Source organism: Haemaphysalis longicornis, unplaced genomic scaffold, assembly GCF_048455015.1.
Source record: "Haemaphysalis longicornis isolate Haplotype H1 unplaced genomic scaffold, Haemaphysalis longicornis Haplotype H1 scaffold_10, whole genome shotgun sequence".
NCBI classification, from domain to species: domain Eukaryota; kingdom Metazoa; phylum Arthropoda; class Arachnida; order Ixodida; family Ixodidae; genus Haemaphysalis; species Haemaphysalis longicornis.
In genome coordinates this window covers 142,661,329-142,684,675 of record NW_027526204.1, presented here as the reverse complement: position 1 = coordinate 142,684,675, position 23,347 = coordinate 142,661,329, and the positions used below count along the sequence as shown (strand labels likewise).

General features: G+C 46.2%; 2 protein-coding genes across 5 annotated transcripts in view; one reads left to right on the top strand and one right to left on the bottom strand.

The window, feature by feature from the left end:
- Positions 1 to 203: 203 nt before the first annotated feature.
- Positions 204 to 10,274, bottom strand: LOC144159536 (uncharacterized). The gene is made up of 3 exons (XM_077691100.1): positions 10,139 to 10,274; positions 4,638 to 9,770; positions 204 to 2,566 (listed from the first exon to the last, which is right to left on the bottom strand). Exons 2-3 carry the CDS (start codon positions 9,760 to 9,762, stop codon positions 2,475 to 2,477), a joined length of 5,217 nt encoding a protein of 1,738 aa, XP_077547226.1. The 5' UTR covers positions 9,763 to 9,770; positions 10,139 to 10,274; the 3' UTR covers positions 204 to 2,474.
- A 202-nt stretch (positions 10,275 to 10,476) lies between these two features.
- The window catches only part of LOC144159534 (CYFIP-related Rac1 interactor B), a 41,542-nt gene continuing 28,671 nt past the window's right edge, over positions 10,477 to 23,347 (top strand). The window contains exons 1-5 of one of the 4 annotated variants that reach the window (XM_077691098.1): positions 10,477 to 10,616; positions 14,591 to 14,667; positions 16,936 to 17,057; positions 19,739 to 19,844; positions 21,720 to 21,856. In XM_077691098.1, the coding sequence (XP_077547224.1) occupies positions 14,598 to 14,667; positions 16,936 to 17,057; positions 19,739 to 19,844; positions 21,720 to 21,856 (435 nt within the window). In that variant the 5' untranslated portion in view covers positions 10,477 to 10,616; positions 14,591 to 14,597. Of the gene's footprint in view, positions 10,617 to 11,154; positions 11,814 to 11,849; positions 12,052 to 12,202; positions 13,100 to 14,590; positions 14,668 to 16,935; positions 17,058 to 19,738; positions 19,845 to 21,719; positions 21,857 to 23,347 lie in introns of those variants that run through there. The other 3 variants (XM_077691097.1, XM_077691099.1, XM_077691096.1) reach the window with 3 other exon arrangements.

Here is a 23,347-nt window from a genome sequence, read left to right as displayed (position 1 = left end):
CCCCACTAACGGTAGGGCTTGCTACTCCAGATGGGGTCTAGAATGGAAACATGATGTTGCACCTGAAAGTGATTAGCTCGCCATGAACGAATTGGAAAAAGGACACTCCCGTGTTTATTTACAACTCTTTATTTACAAGTAGTTACAATTTTATTGAACAAGAACACTGAAAAGATGAACAATAAAACACATGCCCTGCCCCAACGGCAGTGGTTAACATTTTTTTCTTCAGGTACAGTAAATTCCGCGTTACCACGGTTCTTACATAGCGAGATCGATATCGGACACCTCCTGTTATGGCGCATCTTTCGAGCTATAAGTGGAACACCGAGATGAGCAAGCCTTGGAAGGAAACAATAAAGAGTTGAACATTTACGGCAATGAAACAGCCGGTACAAGTTAATGGTTGCTTTCAATTGTGAAAATATTAACTTCCCCGCTACACTACTTGGGAAGCTGATCCTATCCACCTTCCTTCTTGAAACTTTCTTGGGACCATTAGTTGAGCCCACAAATTAACATACCAAGAAGGAAAATAATAAATATGTGAACACCGGTAACTTCCTTGGGACCGCAAGTGGAGCCCGTAAAACTGCATTTAACATGAAGGAAAGCAGTAATTAGTAAACATTGAGCACTTTCTTGGGAACACAAATGGGTTCTATTACTAAACGTATTATGGAATAAAACAATAAATAGTTGAACTCAAAACGTTTTCTTGAAACAAGAAGTGGAACCCGCAAAACTAAACATATTGCGAAAGAAAACCATAAATAGTTGAACATTGAACATTTTCTTGTGACCACAAGTGGAACCCATGAAACTAAACATATTGCGAAAGAGAACAATAAATAGTTACACACTGAACACGTTCTTCGCAGCACAAATGCAGCCCGTAACTGAACGTGGCGTCAAGAAAAAGAATAAATAGTTGAACATTGAACGCTTTCTTGGAACCACAAGTGGAACCATAAAACTAAACATATTAGGAAGGAATACAATAACAATAAATAGTTGAACACTGAACACTTTCTCGGGACCATAAGTGGAACCCATAACACCAAACATATCACGAAATAAAACAACAAATAGTTCAGCACTGAACACTTTCTTGGGACCGCAAGCATAACCCATAAAACTAAACATATTATGAAAGAAAACAATAAATAGTTGAACACTGAACACTTTCTCGGGACCACAAGTGGAACCCATTACACCAATCATATCACGAAAAAAAAAAACAATAAATAGTTGCCACTAAATACTTTCTTGGGACCACAAGTGCAACCCATAAAACATGACATATTACGAAAGAAACCAATAAATAGTTGAACACTGAACACTTTCTTCGCACCACAAGTGGAGCCCACGACTGAACATAATATTGAAGGAAAACAAAAAAATATTTGAACACTTCCTTAGGACAACAGGTGGAAGCACTAACACTGAACATGTTACGAAAGAAAACAATAAATAGTTGAGCATTGAACACTTTGTTGGGACCACAAGTAGACCCCATGACTGAACATAACATGAAGTAAAACAATGAAGAGTTGAGCACTGAACAATTTCTTGGGGCCATAAGTGGACCCCATAAAACTAAACATATTACGAAAGAAAAACATAAATAATTGAACACTGATAATTTTCTCGAAACCACAAATTAAGTCCATAGACCTAAACATATTACGAAAGAAAATAATTAATAGCTAAACACCGAACACTTTCTTCGGACCACAATTGCAGCCCATAACTGAACGTGGCGTCAAGAAAAACAATAAATAGGTAAACGTAAATGAATGAGACAACCCCCGTACCAGAGGATAATCGTTTCTTTTTGGTTGAAAAAAAACTACGCGAGAAGTCAAGTCCTCTCCGCCAACTGTCAGAACTCTCTCGGAACTAAAACTTCAATTAAAACACAGAACGGAATACATCTTGAACAAGATATAGATACACCATGCAAGGCGGTCAAGAATGGCTATCTAGTAACAGTTGACATTTGCCCTTTACTTGGAAAAGAATTCGCTTTACTAGTGCACACACTTGAGGATATAATCCTGCCCATCACCCCTGTAGGAACTTCCTTGAATGTCTAACTGGAACACAGAACTGAAGATTTTAAACTAAATACCGGAAAGTCAGTGTTACTTTACGTATGCTTTCAACTTCCGATGACATGTGCTTTCCACTTGAGAAAGAACATACTAAAGTTGGCGGGGCTTATCTTGACTATCTCCCCTCTAGGAAATTTCTTGGAACCGTAACAGGAACACTGAAGTAAATGTACACTGAACGAAAACAATAACATTAACAAAAACGACCGCACGGCATCAACTGACATTTGCTTTGCACTTGGGAAGCCGGTACTCCCTTGGAACGTCCTCGGAACTGTAACAGGAACAACAGTACTGAACACTTCTTGAACGAACGCGCAAGAAAGTGGAATCAACGGCGGAAACAGTCGATCCAGATCAGTTGTTGCCGTCCCCTTTCCAGCTAAGGTGCAGTCCGCGTCCCCGGCATGACTTGGACAGACCAATCCTTCGTGCCTTCTTCCTCGGTACTGGCCACACACAAAGAAAATGAAAAAACATACAAAGCATTAGTATAGTGCAAAACGTTTCCTAATATCACACCACATAAAAGTGGCAGTTTTTTAAATGTGAAAAACTCGCATTTCGTGGCATCAAAACATTCACGAAGGTTTAATTTGGCAGCTTAACGTTTACTCAGTGTGCCGAACTCAATCATCCCATAAATAGCATTAGAGTGATCAGTTGTTTGATAGCTAATTAGCAAGAGGAATTAGTTCTTTGCCAGTCAACCACCTAGTGCTTACTTGGTGAGTTGTTAACTTTTATCTAAGTTGAAACTATATATTGTAGCTATAGTTAACCATCTAGTTAGTTAGAGATAGCCAAAAAGCTACCGAATAGGTAATACAACGTTGTTATCACGCCTCTTTAAGCATCGAACGTCCCAATGTTGTTTTACCAATGTAATTACCATAATTAATTAGCAAGCTGACTAATTAACCAACGATGTATAGTTAGTGTATAGGAAGTTGCCTGTTACCCTTGCTCAGTTCCTATGAATGTAGAATTAAAGTACGCCGAGCCGCCTTTCTATAATGACTAATTAATAAAGCATCCCAGCACGATGACAAGGGCAATTTTGGGTCTGGTCGGACCCACGCCAGGCCGTACGGGCTACCAAAGCTCTGTTCGTGCTTTTGCAGAGCACGGGCTTGGATGAAATATTGTGACTAACTTCATTTGCAAACTCTGTGAATGTGTTAGAAAATTCGTATGCATCACCTCGCATTTTTTAAATACACAAACATTTTAATGCGTAGCATTCTTTTCCGAGTACCACCACAGCTAGGACCGTGTAACGCCCTGCATTTCCACAAAAATGCAGATATCGCGGAAGTTCCACCTGTAATCGCTATAACGGCGTAAACGAAGATAACTGGTCCTACGAAATTTTGAAAAACAAGAAAATAACAAAAATGTTAAAAAATACGGAAAATGGCGAAACGTGCAAGGCCCTGTATTTCCACAATAATGCCGATTTTGCGAATGTTCCACCTGCACTCGTTATACAGCGTAAATGGAAATAATTGGTCGAACGAAATTCTGAAAAACTAAGAAAATAAGAGAAATATAAAATAAATACGGAAAATAGCTAACCGTGTAACGACCTGCATTTCCACAACAATGCAGATTTCGTAAAAGTTTTAATTTTAATCGTTGTAATAATTAACGTAAACGGAGATAATTGGCCGGACGAAATTTCGAAAAACTAATAAATAAGAAAAATAATAAAAAATTACAGAAAAAGTCAAAACGTATACCGCATGCCATTTCCACAAAGATTTCGCGAAAGTTCCACCTATAATCGTTATAATAGCGTAAATGGGCATAGTTGGTCGAATGAAATTTTGAAAAACTAAAAAAAAATAAGAAAAATATGAAGTAATTACGGAAAATGGCGAATTGTGTAACGCCCTGCATTTCCCCAATAATGCAGATTTCGGGGAAGTTCCAAATGTAATCGTAGTATAACAACGTAAATGGAGATAATTGGTCGGACAGGATTTAGAACAAACAAAAAATTTGGCTGAAAAAAACTCACACTTAAGAAAGGCGGCATAAGAATGCTCCGCATTAGTAGATAATTCTCTGAATTTCTGCGGAATTTTTTTCTCGTGTGGCGTAGCAAGCTAAGCGAAATGGCTCGGCTAACCTCCCCTCTACCATTTAGACGCATCCCTCCGTCACAGCGTTCCTGGGGTGTGTAGAACACTAGGTTTTCTTGTTTATTTGTTCGCTTGCGTGTTAATCTGTTTGTTCACGCTGCAAAATTTTCGAGAACGATACTAAGACATAAAGCTAATAAAAATAAGACAAATATTAAAAAATACGACAATGGCAAAATGGCATTTCCACAAAAAAGCAGATTTCGCGAAAGTTTCACCTCTAATCGTTGTAATAGCGTAAATAGAGACAATCTGTCGAACAAAATTTTGAAGAACTAAGAAAATAAGAAAAATGTAAATTAATTACGGAGAATTGCAAACCGTGTGATACGACCATGCCAAAATAATACGACCGTGCCGTTTCAATGCTTACCCTCGTATTCAGCGCCTTGGGGCTCCACGGTCTCTTCCGACTTGTAGGGAACGCTCACGGCACTTCTTTCCGAAGCGACTTGCTCGTTCAAGGCCTCAAACTTGCACAACTCGGCCGGCACTGGGCGATCCGTTGTGGACGTGGTTGCCGGAGCAACCGGACATCCTGAGCCTCCCGGTAGTTCCCTGGCTCTGACGCCTTCGGGGACGACGCAGTCGGAAGTTGTTGGAAGAACCATGAAACTCTTCGATTCCTCGTTGAAATAAACCTCCATCACCTTCTTGTAAGATTCCGGGTGAACTTGGGTGCTAGACGAGACTTCCCTGGTGTCTTCCGTTTTCTCTGGGAGAGACCGTTGTGAGTCATCGTGCGAGCAGTGCGCAGTTGAATCGCTGTCCTCGGCGTCATTACACTCCTCAGAGGTACATTGGGAGTAGTCCACTAGTCCCCGCGATGCCGTGCCTAATAGCTGATGATCGGTATCGGAGGCGGACGACGCTTCGGCGCCTGGCAGGTCAGGATCCTCGTTGCAACTGGCCGAGTGACTACCGTCGTCATCGCGTTTTTTCGCGCTTTCGTTAAGTCGGCTTTTCTGTACAGTCAGCGTGCCTGGTGTAGCAACATCGCGCTGGCAGTAGGCCGACAACTCGCTTCCTGTCGAAGCGCCGCCCTCAGAATCACTTTCCTGAGTTCTATCACCGGTCCTATATTGGGAGCGCGGGCTTGTTCCCAAATGTTGCGTCACCTTTTCCCTGTTTTGCTGAACTGAGCGCTGTGTCGGCGGGCTCGGGTGTTTAGCTGAAGCCGCAGTTACGGTGCTTCTCGCAGAAGAAGCTGCGACGGAGTCAGTGAAGGTGAATAGTTCTTCTTCGTCATTCACCTCCTCACTCTCTACACCAGCTCTTCTTCCGTTGTTCTCTTCAGCTTGCTTGCCGAAGGGGTTCACAGACAAAATGTAATCATCCATTGACGAGGAATCTGAATCGGAGAGCGAGGATGTCTGCGACTCTTCGCTGTCAAAAGAATCCGACTCCATGATGTCTTCAGTGCTCGTTGTGTGCAGGGTGCACGACTCATCATCTTCGCTCTCATCACTACTTTCACGCGGCACTAAGCTCATCGGCGGACTGATCGCTCTGTTATCCCACCCATTTACAAGCAGTTCGGGTGCATCCGCGCGCAGTTCGTGGCCCATTGGTGCCAGCACGAGTCGCTCCAAGTATGCGGGCGTAAGTTCGGCACCCGATCGTACGTCGTAGATGTCGTCTATCTCGTTCGGGCGTTGTGATTCGCTCGAGGAGGACCTTCCGCGAGAGCTCGCTGCTACTTGCATGGGACCTGAGCCAGACACGGCGTTGTCATCGTAGAAAACCTCGGCGGCATCATCACGAGCTCGCTGTGAGCAAGAAGGCCAGGCGCTGTCATCGCTGCCCCGAGCTTCCAAGCTGGAAGATGGACTTATACGTCTTGCTTTCGCGAGGGAACGCACCAGTAAATCTTCCTCTGTGTCTGCAGTCGAGTCTGACGGTTCATCGCAGAACAACACGCAGGGAGACTGGTCGCGCTGGCCGCGTGGTTGGTCCTGCTGTTCAAAGTCAGAAGCTTGAATCGACACTTCCGGCAACGGTGGGGCTTGTACGGCTGGTTCGTTGCTCTGGTGCTCGTGCCTAGAGAGAATCAATGAGTCTTGCGTATTGGCGCCGCTTGTACCTTCCAGGGCCGCTGTGTCAGTAACGGTGAGGGCGCTGCCACGAGTTAGCTCCTCGCTTACGTCTACCTTGGGAGGCAGCTCTGAGCTTCCGCGCTCGGTTGAGAATGCATCGTGGCTGGAAGAGGCACCCATCAAGCCGAAGTCGAAGTGAACTTCATTGTTGACAGTCATCCGCGCTCCAGCTGGAACGCCGTCGACAATTAGAAGTTCCTCAGTCACGACACTGCGCGTTCGTTTGATTACCGTGTAGGTGTCTGCCGAATCATGAGGCCGTTTGGCCTTTCTGTTCACACGCTCGGGCTCCGAACGACGCTGGCAGAAGGTTTGTGACTGGCCTTCTGGAAGTGTCTGAAAACGAAGGCCCCGAGCTTTGGAGACGATTCCCAGCTCGCTATTCTCAGTGGACGAAATGTCTGGCCTTGCGATTTGCAGCTCTGGTACTTCGGCAGCCTCCCCCATTGGTAAGGGAATGACCTCCGTAGTTTTCGAGAGACTGTTAGAGCCGACTTCGGTCAGGCAACTGCTGCCTGAAGCATCTTCGTACTTTGGTCTGGCGGGAATTAGACTGCTGGAAACATCTTCCGTTTGATCATCTTGCGTGAAGATTGGCGATCCAGCGATAATGTCTTGTTTTATTGGGGCAGGGGCCTCGGCTTGTGGCAAATCATTATCCATCTGCTTCAACAGCAAAGCGCAATTTTCATCGACTTTGACAGGGCTTCCTGTGCTCGACGAGCTGCTGGCTTCGACGCTATCAGCCACTGAGGCTGATGCGACTGGACGGCTCGAAATACCTGATGATCCGTTGTCTGCGTTTTCAGCAGATCTTCCTGCATCTCCACTTGGGTTTACTCCTTCGGCATCCTTGGTTAGATGAAGTTCCTCTTCACTGACGTCCTCGGCCACTGAATCAATGATGAGAGGAGCGCTCGAGGATTGCGACCCACTAGTGTCACTTGCCACGTCATCTCTCCAGTCCTTGTCTACGTCTCCTATTCGGGCTTCGGGAGGAAGTTGCTTTGGACTGGCATCTTCGTCCGATTCTTCTGCTCTCTTTTCGGCCATCCCGCATGATTCTGTCTTACTCAACGGACTGCAGCCAGCGGAGTCACCAGGCATAGGGGTAGGAAAGACTGGCGTGCTGAAACAGTCTTGTCTTTCACTGCCTGTAATGTTGTCTTCTGGGTCTGTCTTTATCCCAGCTGAGCCAGCATACTTGGGTTCTCGCAGTTCTTCTTCAGCAACCGGTTCCAACTGCGAAACAGCACTTTCGTCTACAGCATCCCGTGGTCTACAGCGTGTTTCAGTTTTAACTTCTGATGTGGCCACGACCACAAAACCGGAAACAACTCCATTGTCCTGACTCAGAACGAAGTTTCTGGGGTCCTCCGTTTCTTCGGTATGCCCTGTTTCCAGGACATCTTGAAGTTCCCTGGCGTGGACTGTGACAGGCTCGTGCTCTCCGCAGTTGACAGTTTCAGTCCCTTTGGATGATTCGGTGGTTTGAGCAGTGGTAACCAGAGTGTTGGCTACTAGGGAATCGTTGTCTGCTGTTAAGGTAGAGCCGTCAAAGATGGTTTTCGGCTCTCCCAGTCCGGCCACACGGACCTGCTGCAGATCATTTATGACGGGTTCATTTGTGGCCAAAACTTCTTGAAGTTCACTGGCCTGAACTGTGACAGTGTTACTCCCGTGCTCTCCGCAGTTGACAGCTTCACTGACAAGACTATGCCCTTTGGATGTTTCAGCCGTGGTAACCAAAGTGTCGGCTACTAGGGGTTCGTTGTCTGCTGTTAAGGCAGAGCCGTCAAAGTCGGTTTCCGGTTCCACCGGTCCGGCCCCACGGGCCTGCCGCAGCTCATTTATGACTGGCTCAAGCTGAGGAACAAAGTTCTCCTCGACTTCTTGAACGCCTGCTTTGACGGGTTCACTGTCATTTTCAATATCTGCCATCGTAGAAACGGTGGTGACAGAGCTGTCTGAAGTGGACCTCGCTACGCCGCTTTCAGTCACCACGGAGCTTTCCTCGTCAATTTTGAGCTCCAATTCTCCGCCATCGTAGGTTCGCTGCTGGTCATAAAACTTGAATTTCAAGACGCATCGGTCACTGATCTCACAAATTCCCGCGTTCTCTGGCAGACTGTCACTTGTGACGTCATCAATGGCGGGGTCGTCGACGGCCGCGAGGTTGGAAATAACTCGCAATCCACCCTCATCCGGTACGCCTGAGCGTTTCGTGTGAGCGGTCGATTCTTCTGTTTCAGGTCGCTGAGTTTGTTTCACGTCGTCAACTTCGTGCTTTGTTTCCAAGCTGGGACTGCAGCCCACTTCGCGAACGCCCGCCGCGTTTTCTGCGAGTGAAGAGGCATTAACAGGGCTCGTGGAGATGCCATGGAGTTCGCTCTCGTGAGTTGTGATCAATACTTCAGAGTCAGTTTTTACCTGAGCTGCTTCGGCATTCAGTATTTGTCGCAGACCGAGGGTCACTGGTTTAAATTTCAGTGGACAGCCCACACCAGCCTCTTCAGCGTTTTCTTTGCCCCGGCCAGTGACGCTTTCAGTGACGAGATCATCTGTGGGTGGACGTCCGCTGTGTGTTTGAAACACGAGTCTCCCTGGATATTTGTAACGGCTTGAAGCAGGGTCCAGTACCACAGCCTTCGTAATGCTGGCCTCTCGCACATTCTCGCTAAGAGCAGACAGGGGCAGCCGTAGCGAGAGTTTTCTAGCAGCGTCGGTCCAAGAGAGTTTCCCTGTGTTCGTTTGGTCGAGGGAACTGGAAACAGTACTGCCCTGAGCTATGGGAGGTATTCCCGGGCTTGATTTTGGTACCACTACTCCAGTACCACTTGCGTCATCCGACCCGTCCACTTGATCTTTTAGCAGCCGAAGGTTACAGTCGTCGACAACGAACCGCCTGCCCGTATTCGTAAAACTGCGGACTAAGATGCCTCCTGCTTCTGTAGCAGCCGTGACTGAATTGCTGGCGTCTTCGTGATGATACAGATCAAGCTCATCCCTGCCTGCGTAGAGCCGAGACTCTGAGTCATCTGGCATTCGCTCTGTGGCCGCAGCTGAGGGGTCGGAAACGGCGCTGCTGGGTACGGCGTTCTCGCCGCGCGCAGCCGCCGACACGCCAGACGGGAAGCTCCCAGAAGCGTTTGTTAAGAATGGCTCTGCCGTCTTTGTGATACGCCCAGCCGGAACGAAGAACTTCGCACACGGACGAGAGGGCAACGAAGTGCAATTGCTTTCTCCAATTGTACGCTTGGCGGCGAGCGACGAGGCATTTTCGACGACGCGCTGTTGGCCTTGGCATACCGCATCGGTCTCTTGCGCCGTTTTGAAAAGGGCGCTTCGGTCGAGAACCGAGGAGGTTTCGGTTTCGGGTTTATCGTTCATGTCGTCGTCCATCTGAGAGCCTGCACCAGGAGGAATTTCTATTTAACCAGTTTCCCCGCAACGCAGAGGCGCGCTTAGTAGCTTAACCCTAACGTAAAATTAGGTACAGGCCAGTTGAAACCTAGATTGAAAGCCTGCAGGTATTAAATTTAGCGTAAACCGGCACAGAATGCGCTCCACAACACATGTATGATGAACAGGAAATGGCAAGATAATATAAAGTAGCTTTAAAACTGAGTTTGCGTGAAAAACAAATGATTTACCATCGCGTACTTCTGTCTGCAGCGGAGAGAGTATCGTGAGCGATTGGGAACGGTCGTTGATTACAAAAAACACGCCACGCGGAGCTAGCATGAATGTTTTGAAAAACCGAACAAGATAAACTCACCTTTTAGATGTCTTGGAGGACATTCATGAACTTCTCTGAAATTCTGGCACTTTTAAAAACAATGTCTTGCGTGCCGCAGGTGTGAAAACGATGCGAGAGCACACGCAAGTCACGCAAGTCGAGGCATACAGAATCGTCTGCTCAAACAAAGCGTTGGAGACGTAAGTTTGAAAGAGCATTCACAATGCAAATAAATGTTGCTATAATAATAAATAAAACCGTTTAAAGCACTTTTATGCTTCAAAAAGTGTGCAAAAAAAGAACGTTTACAATACGCTGCTGCGCCTGCAACCGTTTTATAAACCGGAAACTGGCGTTGACGTCACGTCGCCTTCACTGCTTCCGCCCCAATGGCAGCGGTCGGTGGGTGTCGGCGGGGATTCTCGGGTGGTCGTTGATAATGTTCGCCCAGTTTCCTTCTAGTCGTGCAACGATTGCTCAAGCCTTCGCAGCTCATAGGGAGAGTCGACTACGAATTGTGAGTACAAGATCTGCGTTCAATTCAGGGCCGTTGGCTTGAAAACAGTGCGTGCAGCTCCATTCGACCACTGTGGAGATGCGGCCGTGTGCGCTCTGATTTGACACTTTTTTTGTGTGTGTGCTCTTTCGTAGACTTCCTTGTGCTACCGGATGGCATCGAGCGCTGCCGTGAATGTCCGGAACGCTCCACTAGCCAAGTAGAGCTCCTGAAATTGTCTGCTCCAGAAGAAAAAAATTAAAAAGGATGCGCCGACCTATATTTTGAGCTAAACAGCGTCCGTCACTAAATGAGAGCAGCGAACCTCACTTCACCGTCTGTGTAGCACTTCTTAGTCGGCCAAGAAAAACATCGCGTTGCCAGCGTTTACGTCTGAACCGATTTAGCAGGCCGAAGAGGCGTCTCGGAAACAACCGGAGCCACCTTTTCCCGTTCGACGAACGGGTTTCGTTATCTCTCTCGCGCGCGCCGTCTTAGTTTTGTTTTCAAGAGATCCACACCGACAGGGGAAAAGAACACATCACCGGGATTTGCGCGCACGCTGGTATATTTTCTCGCTCGGCCAGACGGATCGCGATCTCGTCCTTCGCGTCAGGGTCACGTGTGCATTTTGCCCCGTTGCGCGACATTCCGAAACAAGTTTCTTTTTCGTTTTCTTTTTTTTCTACGTCTGTATTCAGCTCACGTAACTGGGCTGCGCTTTCGGTCTCTGTGCCGCGAGACTTCGATAAACCTCCCCGCGCGAAAAACTAGTCGGACAGCGCCGGGTGTTCGAGGGGCGCCGACGGGGGGCACCTCGTGGAGTGTGTGTTTCTCTCTTTTTGTGCTTTTTTCGTCTTGCTCGCTCCCTCCGGCCAGCAGGTGTTTCCGGTCGAAGTAGAACCGTCGGCGGCGACGGCGTGCTGGGCAAAGTTGCCGCGACTTCGCACTCATTTACACACCGCTTTGTTCTGCGGGCGGCGCGTGCTTTGTCCCGTTTTACGTCAGACCTGTTTCAGTTTCGTGGCCCTTCCTGTACCGCCAGATATGCGACTCCAAAAGCTCGACTCCTGAAAAAAAAGAGGAAGGCGGTCGCTCCAGTGCGGGCGCTTTTGTTGCTACCTCCCGCATCTTCCTATTGTGCTGTGCGGTTTGTTTTCGTCTCATCGAGACCTCCACGTCGTCTGGCCTGGTTGGTCACTCTTGGGCTGACATGCGGTGAGTCGCTATTTTCGTTCCGTGCGTGCTCGTCGTCGTCTCGTTGCATGCGCGACCGACAGCGCCGGCGTTCGACCATGCGGTTCTAAGGGTCCCCCGTACCACCAGTGTGTAGTCGCCCCATTGCCATACAAGCACGACCACCTCCTGGCACTTGAGTGCGTCGTCGTCGTCGGCTGAGTCGTCGTTTCGGCTCAAATCTGCCTGCTCAGTGGTTTCCTCAGCGGCACGCAACAACGTGAGCGGACGCGATCTTATTTTTCTTTTTTTGGCCACCTTTATTTGTGGAAGACCCTCCAGGTCTTGGCGTCGAGTTCCTAAACAGTTTCCACGCTGACGTCTGCGCGTTACTCAGGAGCGCGATATTTTTGTTTAGGGTGACTGGCTTTTGAGACGCCGACGTCGTCATACGAGCAAGTTTAGACGCGACTGGGACGCGCACGAACAGAAATTTACGTGTGCATTTTGAGACCTCGTAAGGGGTGGGTCAATGCCCACTCCGCTACGTGTCCTGTTTGACCAGAAAATGAGTTCTAATGGGACAACTTGCACGGCGTAGCGACTATCTTAGCGCCCCTGCTCCAGATTGCCGTCTCGCCCAGCTGTGACGCCCACCCCCCGCCGAAGGTTATTTTCTTTGCTGTCGCAGCGGCACCACCGCCCCGGCATTATCCAGCGCGGAATCGCGCCACGACCTTGCACGCGCAGAACCGCGGTGACCACCGGCGGCGACGCCGCACCGCTGTTTTCACGCGCGCGCGCCTACTGAGGTGAACGACATCGGGCCCGAAACTGGCGCGGTGCCACCGGCTTCCGGGCGGAGGGAGCGCAAATAGCAGGAAGGGATATGCCTTTTATGCCTCTGTTAATTTTCGGCCGGTCCCTTTGTACGAGCGCGACGCGATCTTGGGAGACGCGAAGGCTCGCGCCGCCGTCGGTCGCCCCCCCTCCGCCTGTCGTCGCGCAGTCCGCGACCTGGCGCAGCGGAATCGGCGCCCGCGGTGGTTTTTCCCCCCTGTAGGGCGCCGCCCTATGTGGTCCGAGAAGTCGCCGATCAATCCTCGCGGTAAGGTGGTCCGGTCGTGCTGAATCACCTGCCGTAGTAGTCGTCGTCTTGTGGCCCCTAGGTTGTCGTCCCCTGCTCTTTTGCTGTGAGCCGAGTCCCGTGTGTGTGTGTGCGTTTCGCCTGACGCGTGTTTTGTGCGGCCTCGCCGAAACGTCGTTTTGAAGTGAAGGGTGCAAGTACTTCTGGTCCAAGCGCCGTCCGGGAATATGTTTTTGTGCAGGTGGGTGTTCTGGCCATTGGCCTGCCTCTCCAGCTGCTGTGTGTGGTTGGGACTTGTTGCAGTGGGGATTATTCATCGTTTCAAAAAGGCTCTACAGAATCATCGCCGAGAAATTAGTAGAATGGGGGTGGTGAGAAACGCGTACTGGTTTTTCCTGTAGCACAGGTCGTCTATCCACATCGTGTCAGTCGCATTCATCACTCAAAGTGGTGACTCTATCCTCCAGCGATGATCGTGCAATATTTCAATCAAACGTCGTGTCTCACCTGCCAGCTACAAGAACTGCTTGTCCTGTATATTAATCACCCACGTGTCGTTACAGTTTATCACTTTGCTTTCACTCTGTCTTGTTTGTTCCTCACTTGAGCGCACGCTCAGACGTCAACACCTCTATCGGCCGGCGGGGCGGCAAAAGTTTGCAGCCTTGACTCTGGCTGCACGCCAAGGCTTCATTTGCAAGGGAGATGAGGCGACCCCCCTCCTTGGAAAGGCTGCCTCCTTCCCCTTGTTCCGTCAAATGATGCGCGACCTTCTGAGCAGCTAGAGCAGAACCGACGGCGCAGGGGGGTGCGACAATCTTTGCGTCTTCTTGCAGCGTGCGATGTCATGCTGGGTGTCCTCGTTTTGGGGTCGTGACGTCGTCCTGTCTTCCCTCTCGTCGTGATCGCTGCGTTGCAGGCTTCCCCAGAGAGGAATGGATATACGTTGCTCTGTAACTGTCACATTTTCAGTCGTGTTGGAAACCAACTTTGTTAACAATGTCTGCTAACACTTCGTTTAGTCTTGGAGTGAGCACTGAGTTGGTCCCGTTTCTTTGCATGCACACTGTGCCATTCAGTGACCTCAATGTAATGTTGATGCCTTTGAAGGCTATGTGGAAGGGAAACATCTGCCCCCTCCCCTTTTTTTTTCTTTTTTGCAGAACTTTTGTTTTTGTGATGTCATGGTTTACGTTTGAGGCATAAATCTTTTATTTTTTGTCTATTGTTTCAATAGCGGCACTGTAGGATGTAGTCTTGTATTGCAGTCTTGATAGAAATTTCCATGACTGCTTGCTGGTTACCATCTGCGATGCTGTTGTAAAAGAACTTTGGCTAGCCGTCGCTGAACCTTGAGAGTTTTCGAGAATTCTTTTTGTGCATTTCAGGTTTTTTTGGCTTGAATATCAGTTTGTAAAGTTAGGTGAAGGACGTTCTCTGTAAATTTTCGTCGTGAATTGTCTTTCATCTCAGAGACATTTCTGATTTCTGGACATGGGCTTATCGATCCAGCATATTTAATTGCCCCCTCTCTACGGTGATAATCTCCCGGTGTATGTGATGCAAGCAGTGATCTCTGGGAGTTGTTGGTCTCAGCAAGAGCATTGCATTTTCTGGTTTCCTGTCATTGTCCTTCAAAGTGCATGTCTGCTATGTGTCAGCGTGTGTATGTATGTACGGAAAGCTGTAAAACATTTGCTAAGGCTTATGTGTTTCATTTGGATTGCTGCAGATGTGAAATGGGCAACCTCCTGCGTTTGCTGTCAAGGGATGATACCCCGAAATACGATGTTTTCGTCGATTTCGAAAGTAAGTTGCACTCCATAAGTGTTGATTATGTCTCGTGATTTACGCTGTTATGGCAGCTACGAATCATGCTTACCCTTCTGATGCATGCGGGAAGTCCCAACATATTACCAGCCGCGATGTAGTACTCAGTTGCTTTTCTCTAAGACAAAAATTGTTTCAGTATACCAGCCTGTGTTTGGCTACCTCATTGCATCGAAACAGCTTACACTGTGCTTGCTCCATTAAAGGGGCTGTGAAGAGAGCATGTAATTTTGCTTCTGGCCAACAAGTGCACAGGGCAATAAGATTTACAACATTTCATGGAAAGTGCGCCTAATTAGATTAAATAGACAAGGCATGGGAACATTCTTCACATTTCCTGACGGTCATTGTACGTTTTCCACTAGCCCATATGGATTGGCTGATGCTGTTAAAAGTAGGTATGTCTGTGTAGCCCTTCTAGCAGACCAATGCAAAAGCATATACGTGGCTGAATTCGAAAGAAATGTCAAGAACTGTAGTCCCATTCTCTCGTTGCAACATTGGGAGTTCAGTTTGGCTTTGTTGTCCGATTCCGGTGAACTTAAGCTTGATTTTTCTAGCCTGAAACGAGCACGGTACCACGGTCTCACTCTTAGATAGAAAAGTATGAGGTTTTACTCTGCAAGTTTTTACTGGGTGGGACACCTGTGGGCCAATTCCAGTTCTTGCCAGACAGTGTCCCTTGGCATGTGGTCATCGTACTGACTGTTCATTAGTCTGTGCCCCCAACCACATCACAAGGGAACTTCGGTACACTAGGGGGGTTAGGAACCGAGCTGGTAGTTTAAAGTTTTGTTTGGCAGGAAATGACGCTGGCAATGCGTCCCACCAAACGAAATTGTAGCGAGGTATGAATTGCCCAATTTTTCGAATCAAGAAAACTTGCTGGTTGTCTTCATGGTCCTTGTTAGAGATTTGAAGTTTGTCTCTATTTCATTTTCACCTAATACATGCATGAGTGTCTGGACCCTTAGCCCTAAAAACAGAACACAAAGGTAATCAGGGGTTAGGCTATGTACAGTCACATGTTTGAAGGAAATACAGTATGTACGTTGTCAACAAAAAGCGTGGGGAGGAATAGATTGCAGTGCTAAGAATGAAGGCTCGGTTCTATACAGACAAATGAAACTATGAGTAAGACAGCTGTGTCTAGTTCACATAACAGTAACACACACACAACAGACCATACATCAGGAATAAAGTACATCGTCAGTGGTAAAGAGCTAAAGGTATAATTGCTGCCAAGACAGCAGCAATGGAAATCGTGGACATGTGTGTTTGATGGATGTGTGATAGGGGAATCCCCAACACTCGATCCAATAAGTTAACTGGGATTGGAACAGAGAGAAGTAGAGGGTGCGCAAGATAGCAGTTGCATAGGACATGATCCAAGCATGTGCAGGTGTCTGCAGCGATGCGAGTGGGATATGAAATGAGATTTTGGAACCCATTAAGATTAATGTTTTGATAGTCATCACAGCTTTCACCCAAGACATCGATGTTCACATCGGCTACAACTGCAGTATTGCAATTTTCAATATTTCAATTCAGTTTAATTTTGCAGGTTCAATTTGTGGCCACAGGTGCAGTATTTCTGCAGAGAGAAAACTTGACATCTGCCTGAAATGCAGCTGTATGCCTAGAAAAAAAAAAAAGCAGTTAAACGGCTTGCTCAGAAACTTTGCAGCTTAAAAATGAACGCTGGGCGACTGTCCAGTGCTTGATTCCAGGACCACTTGCCTTTCAAGGGCTGTCGCGTCACATCTGTGCTAGTCACTTCTATCGTGAAAGTGAAATAAACTGAGAACCCAAAGTAAGAACCAAAAGTTGAGCTAGTAGCAGGTTTTCTGACCAACAGTGCAAAAATGCCTGCGTTTGGGTGTGGGAACTTCAAGGTATTTCGATTTCAGAATATGTAAATTAGTCCACAGCTTCCTCCTCTGCACTGTGACTTGTCTTGTCAATGGGTAGATAAGCACCCACTGGATGCATCGCGATGAAGAAGGTTTTGAGTGGTTTTAGGGCATAATGGGGTTATTTTGATTGCAATTTATAGTTCAATGCCCCCAATCGTCAGCATTTAAACGTTTGTAGTGAACTTGTATCTCCTGGGGGTTTTAAGGTCGTTACTTGTGTTTCGTTTTTTTATTATTATTATTATCATCATCATCATCATCATCCTTGTGCTGGTTTATCGGGTTACCTTTGAAGTGTTGTGACAGTTCGCTTCCTTCTCATATCAACCAGATGCGGAGCCGTCAGAGTCGGAAGAGGAGACGTACTACATAGTGCAAGATGTGCTGCAACACTCTAGGGACATACTCTTGGAACTGCAGACGTACAAGGGCGCAGGCAGTGAGATTAGAGAGGTGAGTGGGGTGATGGGGGAAGGTGTAATTGCATCTATGTCGCAATCACAGTCAGCTTGTTGCTGTCGCTGCAACACCAGTGGCTTCAAATCTGTTGCTTCTGAACAGTCCAACAGCATCAGCCTACGATGTGCCTAGCTTCTAATTCCTCCCCTTGGTAGGCAGAATTATGCAACTTATCCTATGTCTCCCTTTGCATTATGTGCCAGCCAAACCCAATTTTTTTCCCCTTAATTTGAGCTGCAGTGTCTCCAGTGCAAGTGCGTTTTGAAGAATGGTACTGGCTTCATATCCCCTAATTTGTCGTCCATGCGTTCTGTCAAGGTGCTTTGTAAAGCACCATGTTTCTGCACTACAAGTTAGAACTGGAAATGGGTATTTGATTGTCCAAGTTTCTTTTAGTGACTGAGGCAAGAAAGGGTGAACTATTTGTCATGAGGGGTTCCAGCTTAAGTGCCTCTTTTGGTGAATTTTTATCTGGTTTCTGATTGTAGGCTTCAATGTTTACCCAAGGCTCGCTCCATTTAAGTTTCTTCAGTAGTGAATTCTTCTAGAGCAGTCGGTTTGCAGAATAGTTTCTTGTAATGTCACCTGTTTTCATCTCGCTGTATCCTCAATTCTCGAATGGGAAATTTGTGAACTGAGTGGAAGTTTTGTTTTTTTTCTCCCCTACGTGACATAAGTTTGACAGTGCTGTCTCCAACTTACCTCTATTGCATTCGCCAAAAACGAGGGAAAAATTTGGTGGTTTTGGTTGAACCTTTCGGGAGACTGGCTGTGGAGCAGACTGAATATTGTTCGTGCACGGTTTTATCTGCTATAGTAACTAAAGAATTCAGCATCGCAGTTCTGTTCTCCTCTGGAGGAAGTCACAAAACAAACAACAAAATGTATCGAAATATTATTATTATTATTATTATTATTATTATTATTATTATTATTATTATTATTATTATTATTATTATTATTATTATTATTATTATTATTATTATTATTATTTATTACACTTTATTATTGTTTATTCCTCCACCTTCTTAGGGGCACTGAATCGCAAATTTAACCCTTTTTGCTCGATTTTTTGTTTTGTCATAAAAATTTTTCTCGTGTGTTTTTTTATTAATTACACCCTGCAAGCTTAAAAACACAAATTTTAAAGTTTGTTTATTTCCGTCATATTACATGCAGAGTTCATATGACACTTGAAGCACGAGGAAAAAGTTGTCTCAAGGACAACTTGACAAAGCCTCACGTTTCCACAGGTGGCATCAGGCAGCAAGGTCAGAAATAGCTCAGCAAAAAAAGAGACAGTCAACATAATAAATACAGCAACCAATGCAGTGGTGCGAAAAGTAATCAATACAGCAGTAATGCATTCGAAAAGTACAGGTCAGCCAATGGTGTAACACAGTCAAACGTAAAAAATGAGACAAACCAGGTCTAATAACTGGAAATACACCAATGAATTTACAGAAAATCCACATAACACGGCCCAAAAACACTAAAAACGAAGAATACAGCATATGGTCTTAAATCTCATGGTAGCAGGAGTTTATGATGGCACGTATTTTTTTTAAGCTAACCGTGTTAAGGTGAATGTTCTGGTTATAATGCCAATTGAGTAACCTTGGCAGACTATTTTCAATCATTTGTAGTCCATATGTTGTTTTATATGTTCTAACTCGCCACGGTTCGTTATGTCGAGTTCTGTAAATAGGGGCAGTTAATTGCAAGTTGGCCAAGGTTGCCAAAAAAACATACTCAATATTAAAATTCTGTTTGAGGGTTCTACAAATCCGGTATTTATATAGCTTTGCCACTGGCATAACATCATATTTAATGAACAGTTCTTGAGTGTGAAAGGTGGCTGGCACGTTTTCTACAATTCCTAAAAACCTTTTGTGTAGCAGCAAAATTTTCTGAAGGTTTGCTTGAGTTGTGTACCCTCTAACTGAATGACAATAATGAATTCTAAGGAATAATATAGTATTATAAATCAGCATCATGATCTTTTGCGGCAGTATATACCGGTGACGATAAATGAGTGCTATTATCTGGGATAACTTAGCGGCAACCGTGTCTACGTGCACGTCCAAGGAAAGATTTCCTTGAAAGACAACACCTAGTGCCTTAAACATAGGTACGAGTTCAATTGGCCTTGAGTTTAACATGATGGGTTAATCAACTATAACCGTGTTATTCTTACTTCGGAATAACATTTGAGCTTGTGATGCGAGTAATTAGCAATTTACAAGCATTACATCTAATCAAGTCATCAGGGAATTAAAATTTATCTTTACTGCAGAAAATTTTTTGCACGTTTTCCTAAAGTTGGGAAAGCAATAAGCCCATTGACTTATTAAGAAATAAAGCTGGTAGTGCAAATATTTTTAGTTTTACAGCCATTGTCCTCAAACTAGAACTTTGATCGTCGGGGTCACCCTGACGTCAGTTTGGCGTTCACTTAATTGCCTTCCTCTTTGTAGCGTTCAGCTGTAGCGAAAAACGAACACTGGTGATAGCTATCGGAAAAGGCATCCTTACACAACTATTTCCTAGAAAACTAGCTGTTTTGTTCTCAAATTGCTAGAAGTCTTTTGGTTCATGTCCTCAATATGGGATGCCAGAGCCAAAAGGGTTAATATGCTCGGAGCCAGTGACCGTTGCGGTGGTTCGTCTTGCAGGCTATAGCGAACCCCCGAAGTGAAGCGCGCCAGATGAAGGCCTGGGAAGCCGTGCTGCCCCTGGTCTCCAAGTTGAAGCAGTTCTACATCTTCTCACAGAGTCTCGGTGAGTGGTGGGAACAAGGGGGGAGCAAGCAAAGTTTTGGCGTCTTCGACTCAGTTCGCCTCACTAATCATTCATCCACGCTTCATGCCTAAAAAATGATTAATTAACCCTAGACATGAAAGGTTTGTTGGCGTTTCCCTCATTCTGAACAATGAGGTTACAGATTGCTGTAAACGTGACATGCGCGCTAGATATTCTGTGACAAGCACAATACATGTGGTAAAAGGTTAATACAGTCAGGACCACAAGTGTGCCCTTTGGTCTTAGGCAATTCAGATGCAACTGCGCCGTTACTCTTAGGCCCAAATGGGCAGCGTCTGTATCGTACATTTGAATCAAAATGGTTGAATCCTTTAGGTGCTAGGGGAATGTCTTGCATCCTAAAGCCACTTGAATGTGACTGTCTCTACAGCTTTACCCGCCGCAGTGGCTCAGTGGCTAAGGCGTTGCGCTGCTGAGCACGAGGTCACAGGTTCGATTCCCGGCCGCCGCGGAGGCCGGGAATCTGATGGAGGCGAGAAGCAAAAAACGCGCGTGAATTCGAGACTTCGGCGCACGTTAAAGATCCCCAAGTGGTCAAAATTAATCTGGAGCCATCCACTACGGTGCGCCTCATCGCCTGCGTTGCGTCGGCGCGTCAAGCCCTACAATCAATATCAGTCTCTACAGCTTCAAAGCCTGGCACTCTAAGCTTTTTCTCTTGTTTGCTCTGTTGTTGGTACAGCTGAACCTCGTTATAAGAGACACTGATGTAAGAGACAAATGGGTATAAGAGACACTATTGACCCACATGGTTGGCTGCCCTATCTTTTCCATTAAATCGACCTCTTTTATAACAGACATCGGATGTAGAAGATTGGTTATAAGGGACAAGTCATCCTTGAACTTTAATCAATAATCTCGCTTGTAATAGACATTTTAACTTCAGACGCAGTGCCACCAGTCACTAATTGCAGTTGCTTCCATCCTGGAAGCACAGGTGGACGACAGACGCCTGCAGTCGCTATTTATTATAACTTCAGCAAACACACAGTGGTTCAGTCAGCTATGAAATGACGATGAGAAGCCCTGCCAATGGAAATGCAACTTACAGAAGTGGTTGAAGCTCACTGCCATCCATTGGATGGAGCGCGATCGCACATGCGGGTTCTCCCACTGGCATAGCGCCCAATCAAAAAGCATCGCAGATGTTGAGTCCTGCAAGCATAATGAATAGCCTGAGCACACAGCGGAAGAAGCTGTGCACTCCGCCTATTCATCAGGCTTGTGAACTCAACATGTACGATTCATCTTTCACAAATGGGGAAAGAAAAAAAAGCTTGCAGAATCGGTTGTAAAATATACAGTGTAAATACAGTCATGAAGCAAACAAAGATTCAGAACTGTTTCATAAATTCTGGGGGCCAAACATAAATTAGAATGAATCTTTTGAAACATGCTGTAGCATTCTTTTGAGCTTGTTTTAGTCATAAGGTGCCCACATTGAACTAGGGTCTGATTAGTAAGTGAAAACATGGTACCCTGCTTATAAGAGACATCTCATATAAGAGACAGAAACTGCTCCCCGGTACGTGTCTCTTATAAAGGGGTTCAACTGTAATTGCTTCTCTGTTGCTTGCATCATGGGAAGCATGGTCATAAGTACGGCAGATTTGGTTGCCATGTTTTGTGGTGGGCAAAGTTTTAGTTAGCTCCCGTTAAGCATACTTGTTTCGGCTGGTATCGCACATTTTATTGGGAAGGTGTTTTGATGCACATTTTATTGGGAAGGTGTTTTGTTCCGACATAATTTTTTTCCCTCCTATCGAAGACTAAATTGCAGCATTCTGTAAAGAGCTGCTGTTTCTGTTCTTTCTCCCCCTTTGCCTTCCCCAGAGGAAGTGGTGCCGCGCATCCTGTGGGAGCTGTGCTCGGGTCCCCGCACCCCTCGGGAACACCTCGAGATGCAGCAGGCCCTGGTGAAGCAGTTTGCTGAGATCCTGGACTTTGTACTCAAGTTCGACGACCTCAAGGTGAGGGCTACGGCCTTTCTTCCACACCGTCGCCCAGAGTTCTTTAATATATGAGGCTTTTTTTTTTCTTTCCCGAAAAGAGCCAGATCCACCTAACACAAATTAGGGAAACAAATGAAAATTTGTTACCGGACCTAAATACAACGCCGTCAAAGCTATTTTATGACATGTTTTACATGTCATCTAGGGGGAGTTTATGACCACAAGTAAATAAAAATTATGCCGTGAATTTCGGCAATTTTTATTGGGGTGACAAGTTTGTATTTGGCTCATACTGTATTGAAACACTCAAGTTTATGCGGCATTCATTCTTATGAAAACTTCATTTAAATTGACTTTCGAGCATGGTGCGATTGAGTTTTGGTGGAAAAGCCATTAAAAATGTGCAACAGGGCTTCAAGAACAGTTCAACTGTACATGGAGAGCAGGTGAATCCTCTTGGCACCATTAGCAGCTCTTTGCGAGTTCTTCCCTGGGATAATTTTCTTGGGCACGCCTGAAGGCACTTACGAAGTAAGGAAGCTCTTCATTGCTTTGCCATGAATTTCCAAAACGCTTCACAGGAAGGCTGCTCATACCTTCTTCTTCGCCTTAAAGGGACACTGAAGTGATTTGTAAACATTGCGGGATTACTAGCGCAAATTGTAGTTCGGAGTCCGTAGGCATTGTTTCGACCACTCTGGCCGCGTTTACGCGAATTTATTTAGTAGAAAAATCAATTCGAAAATGCTGTCCTCCTCTCTTTACGCTCGCCCATTTTCTGTGGCGTTTTCATGTGACGTCAGCAGGAGATGAGCTGGAAAATGGCTGCGCTACTGCACGGTTTGCCGACCAGCCGACCTACCGATCGAGTCAGTCGGCCCAGCGTTTCGTCCGCCGGCCGCCGACGGGTCGTCGCTATTCGCTCGCTCAATTGAAACTAAGCCACAACACCTTTGTGAATGAAAGAATGTGCCTTTCCTTACTTTGTTAGTTTGTACACTGTGTCAAACTCAGAGTCCGGGTCGCTCCACACAAGCGCTGCACAAGTGCACATGCGACGCTTCGCTGACTTTACGCTAGTAGGAAAATCTAAGTCCAATTTAAGGCGGGAGAAGAGTCAGTGAGGTCAATATAGGTACTAAGAAAATAAAATCACCTGAAACTTTTACCGTACAGCGCAAAACTAGGGAGCAGGAAGCACTTTTTGCGCTGGGTAAACAAGCACAGCGGTCAGCAGCACGACCGCACATCTGCGAACGCTTTTTTCCGTCAAAGAAATGCAATTGCTAGACGTGAGATATTGTGGAAGTTTGGGGGACACTTACTGCAGGAGTGATGTACAACAAATAGTCACATAAAGTACTTAAAATGCTTAAAATAAATAAAAGTGTAAACTGGTCATACATTATAAACCTTATATATCCGAACCGGCCAGCGCCGGCTCGTGGCCTAGCGGTCTGAGGCACTGGAATTTGTTTTGAAAGTCGCAAGTTCGAATCCCCGAGAGTA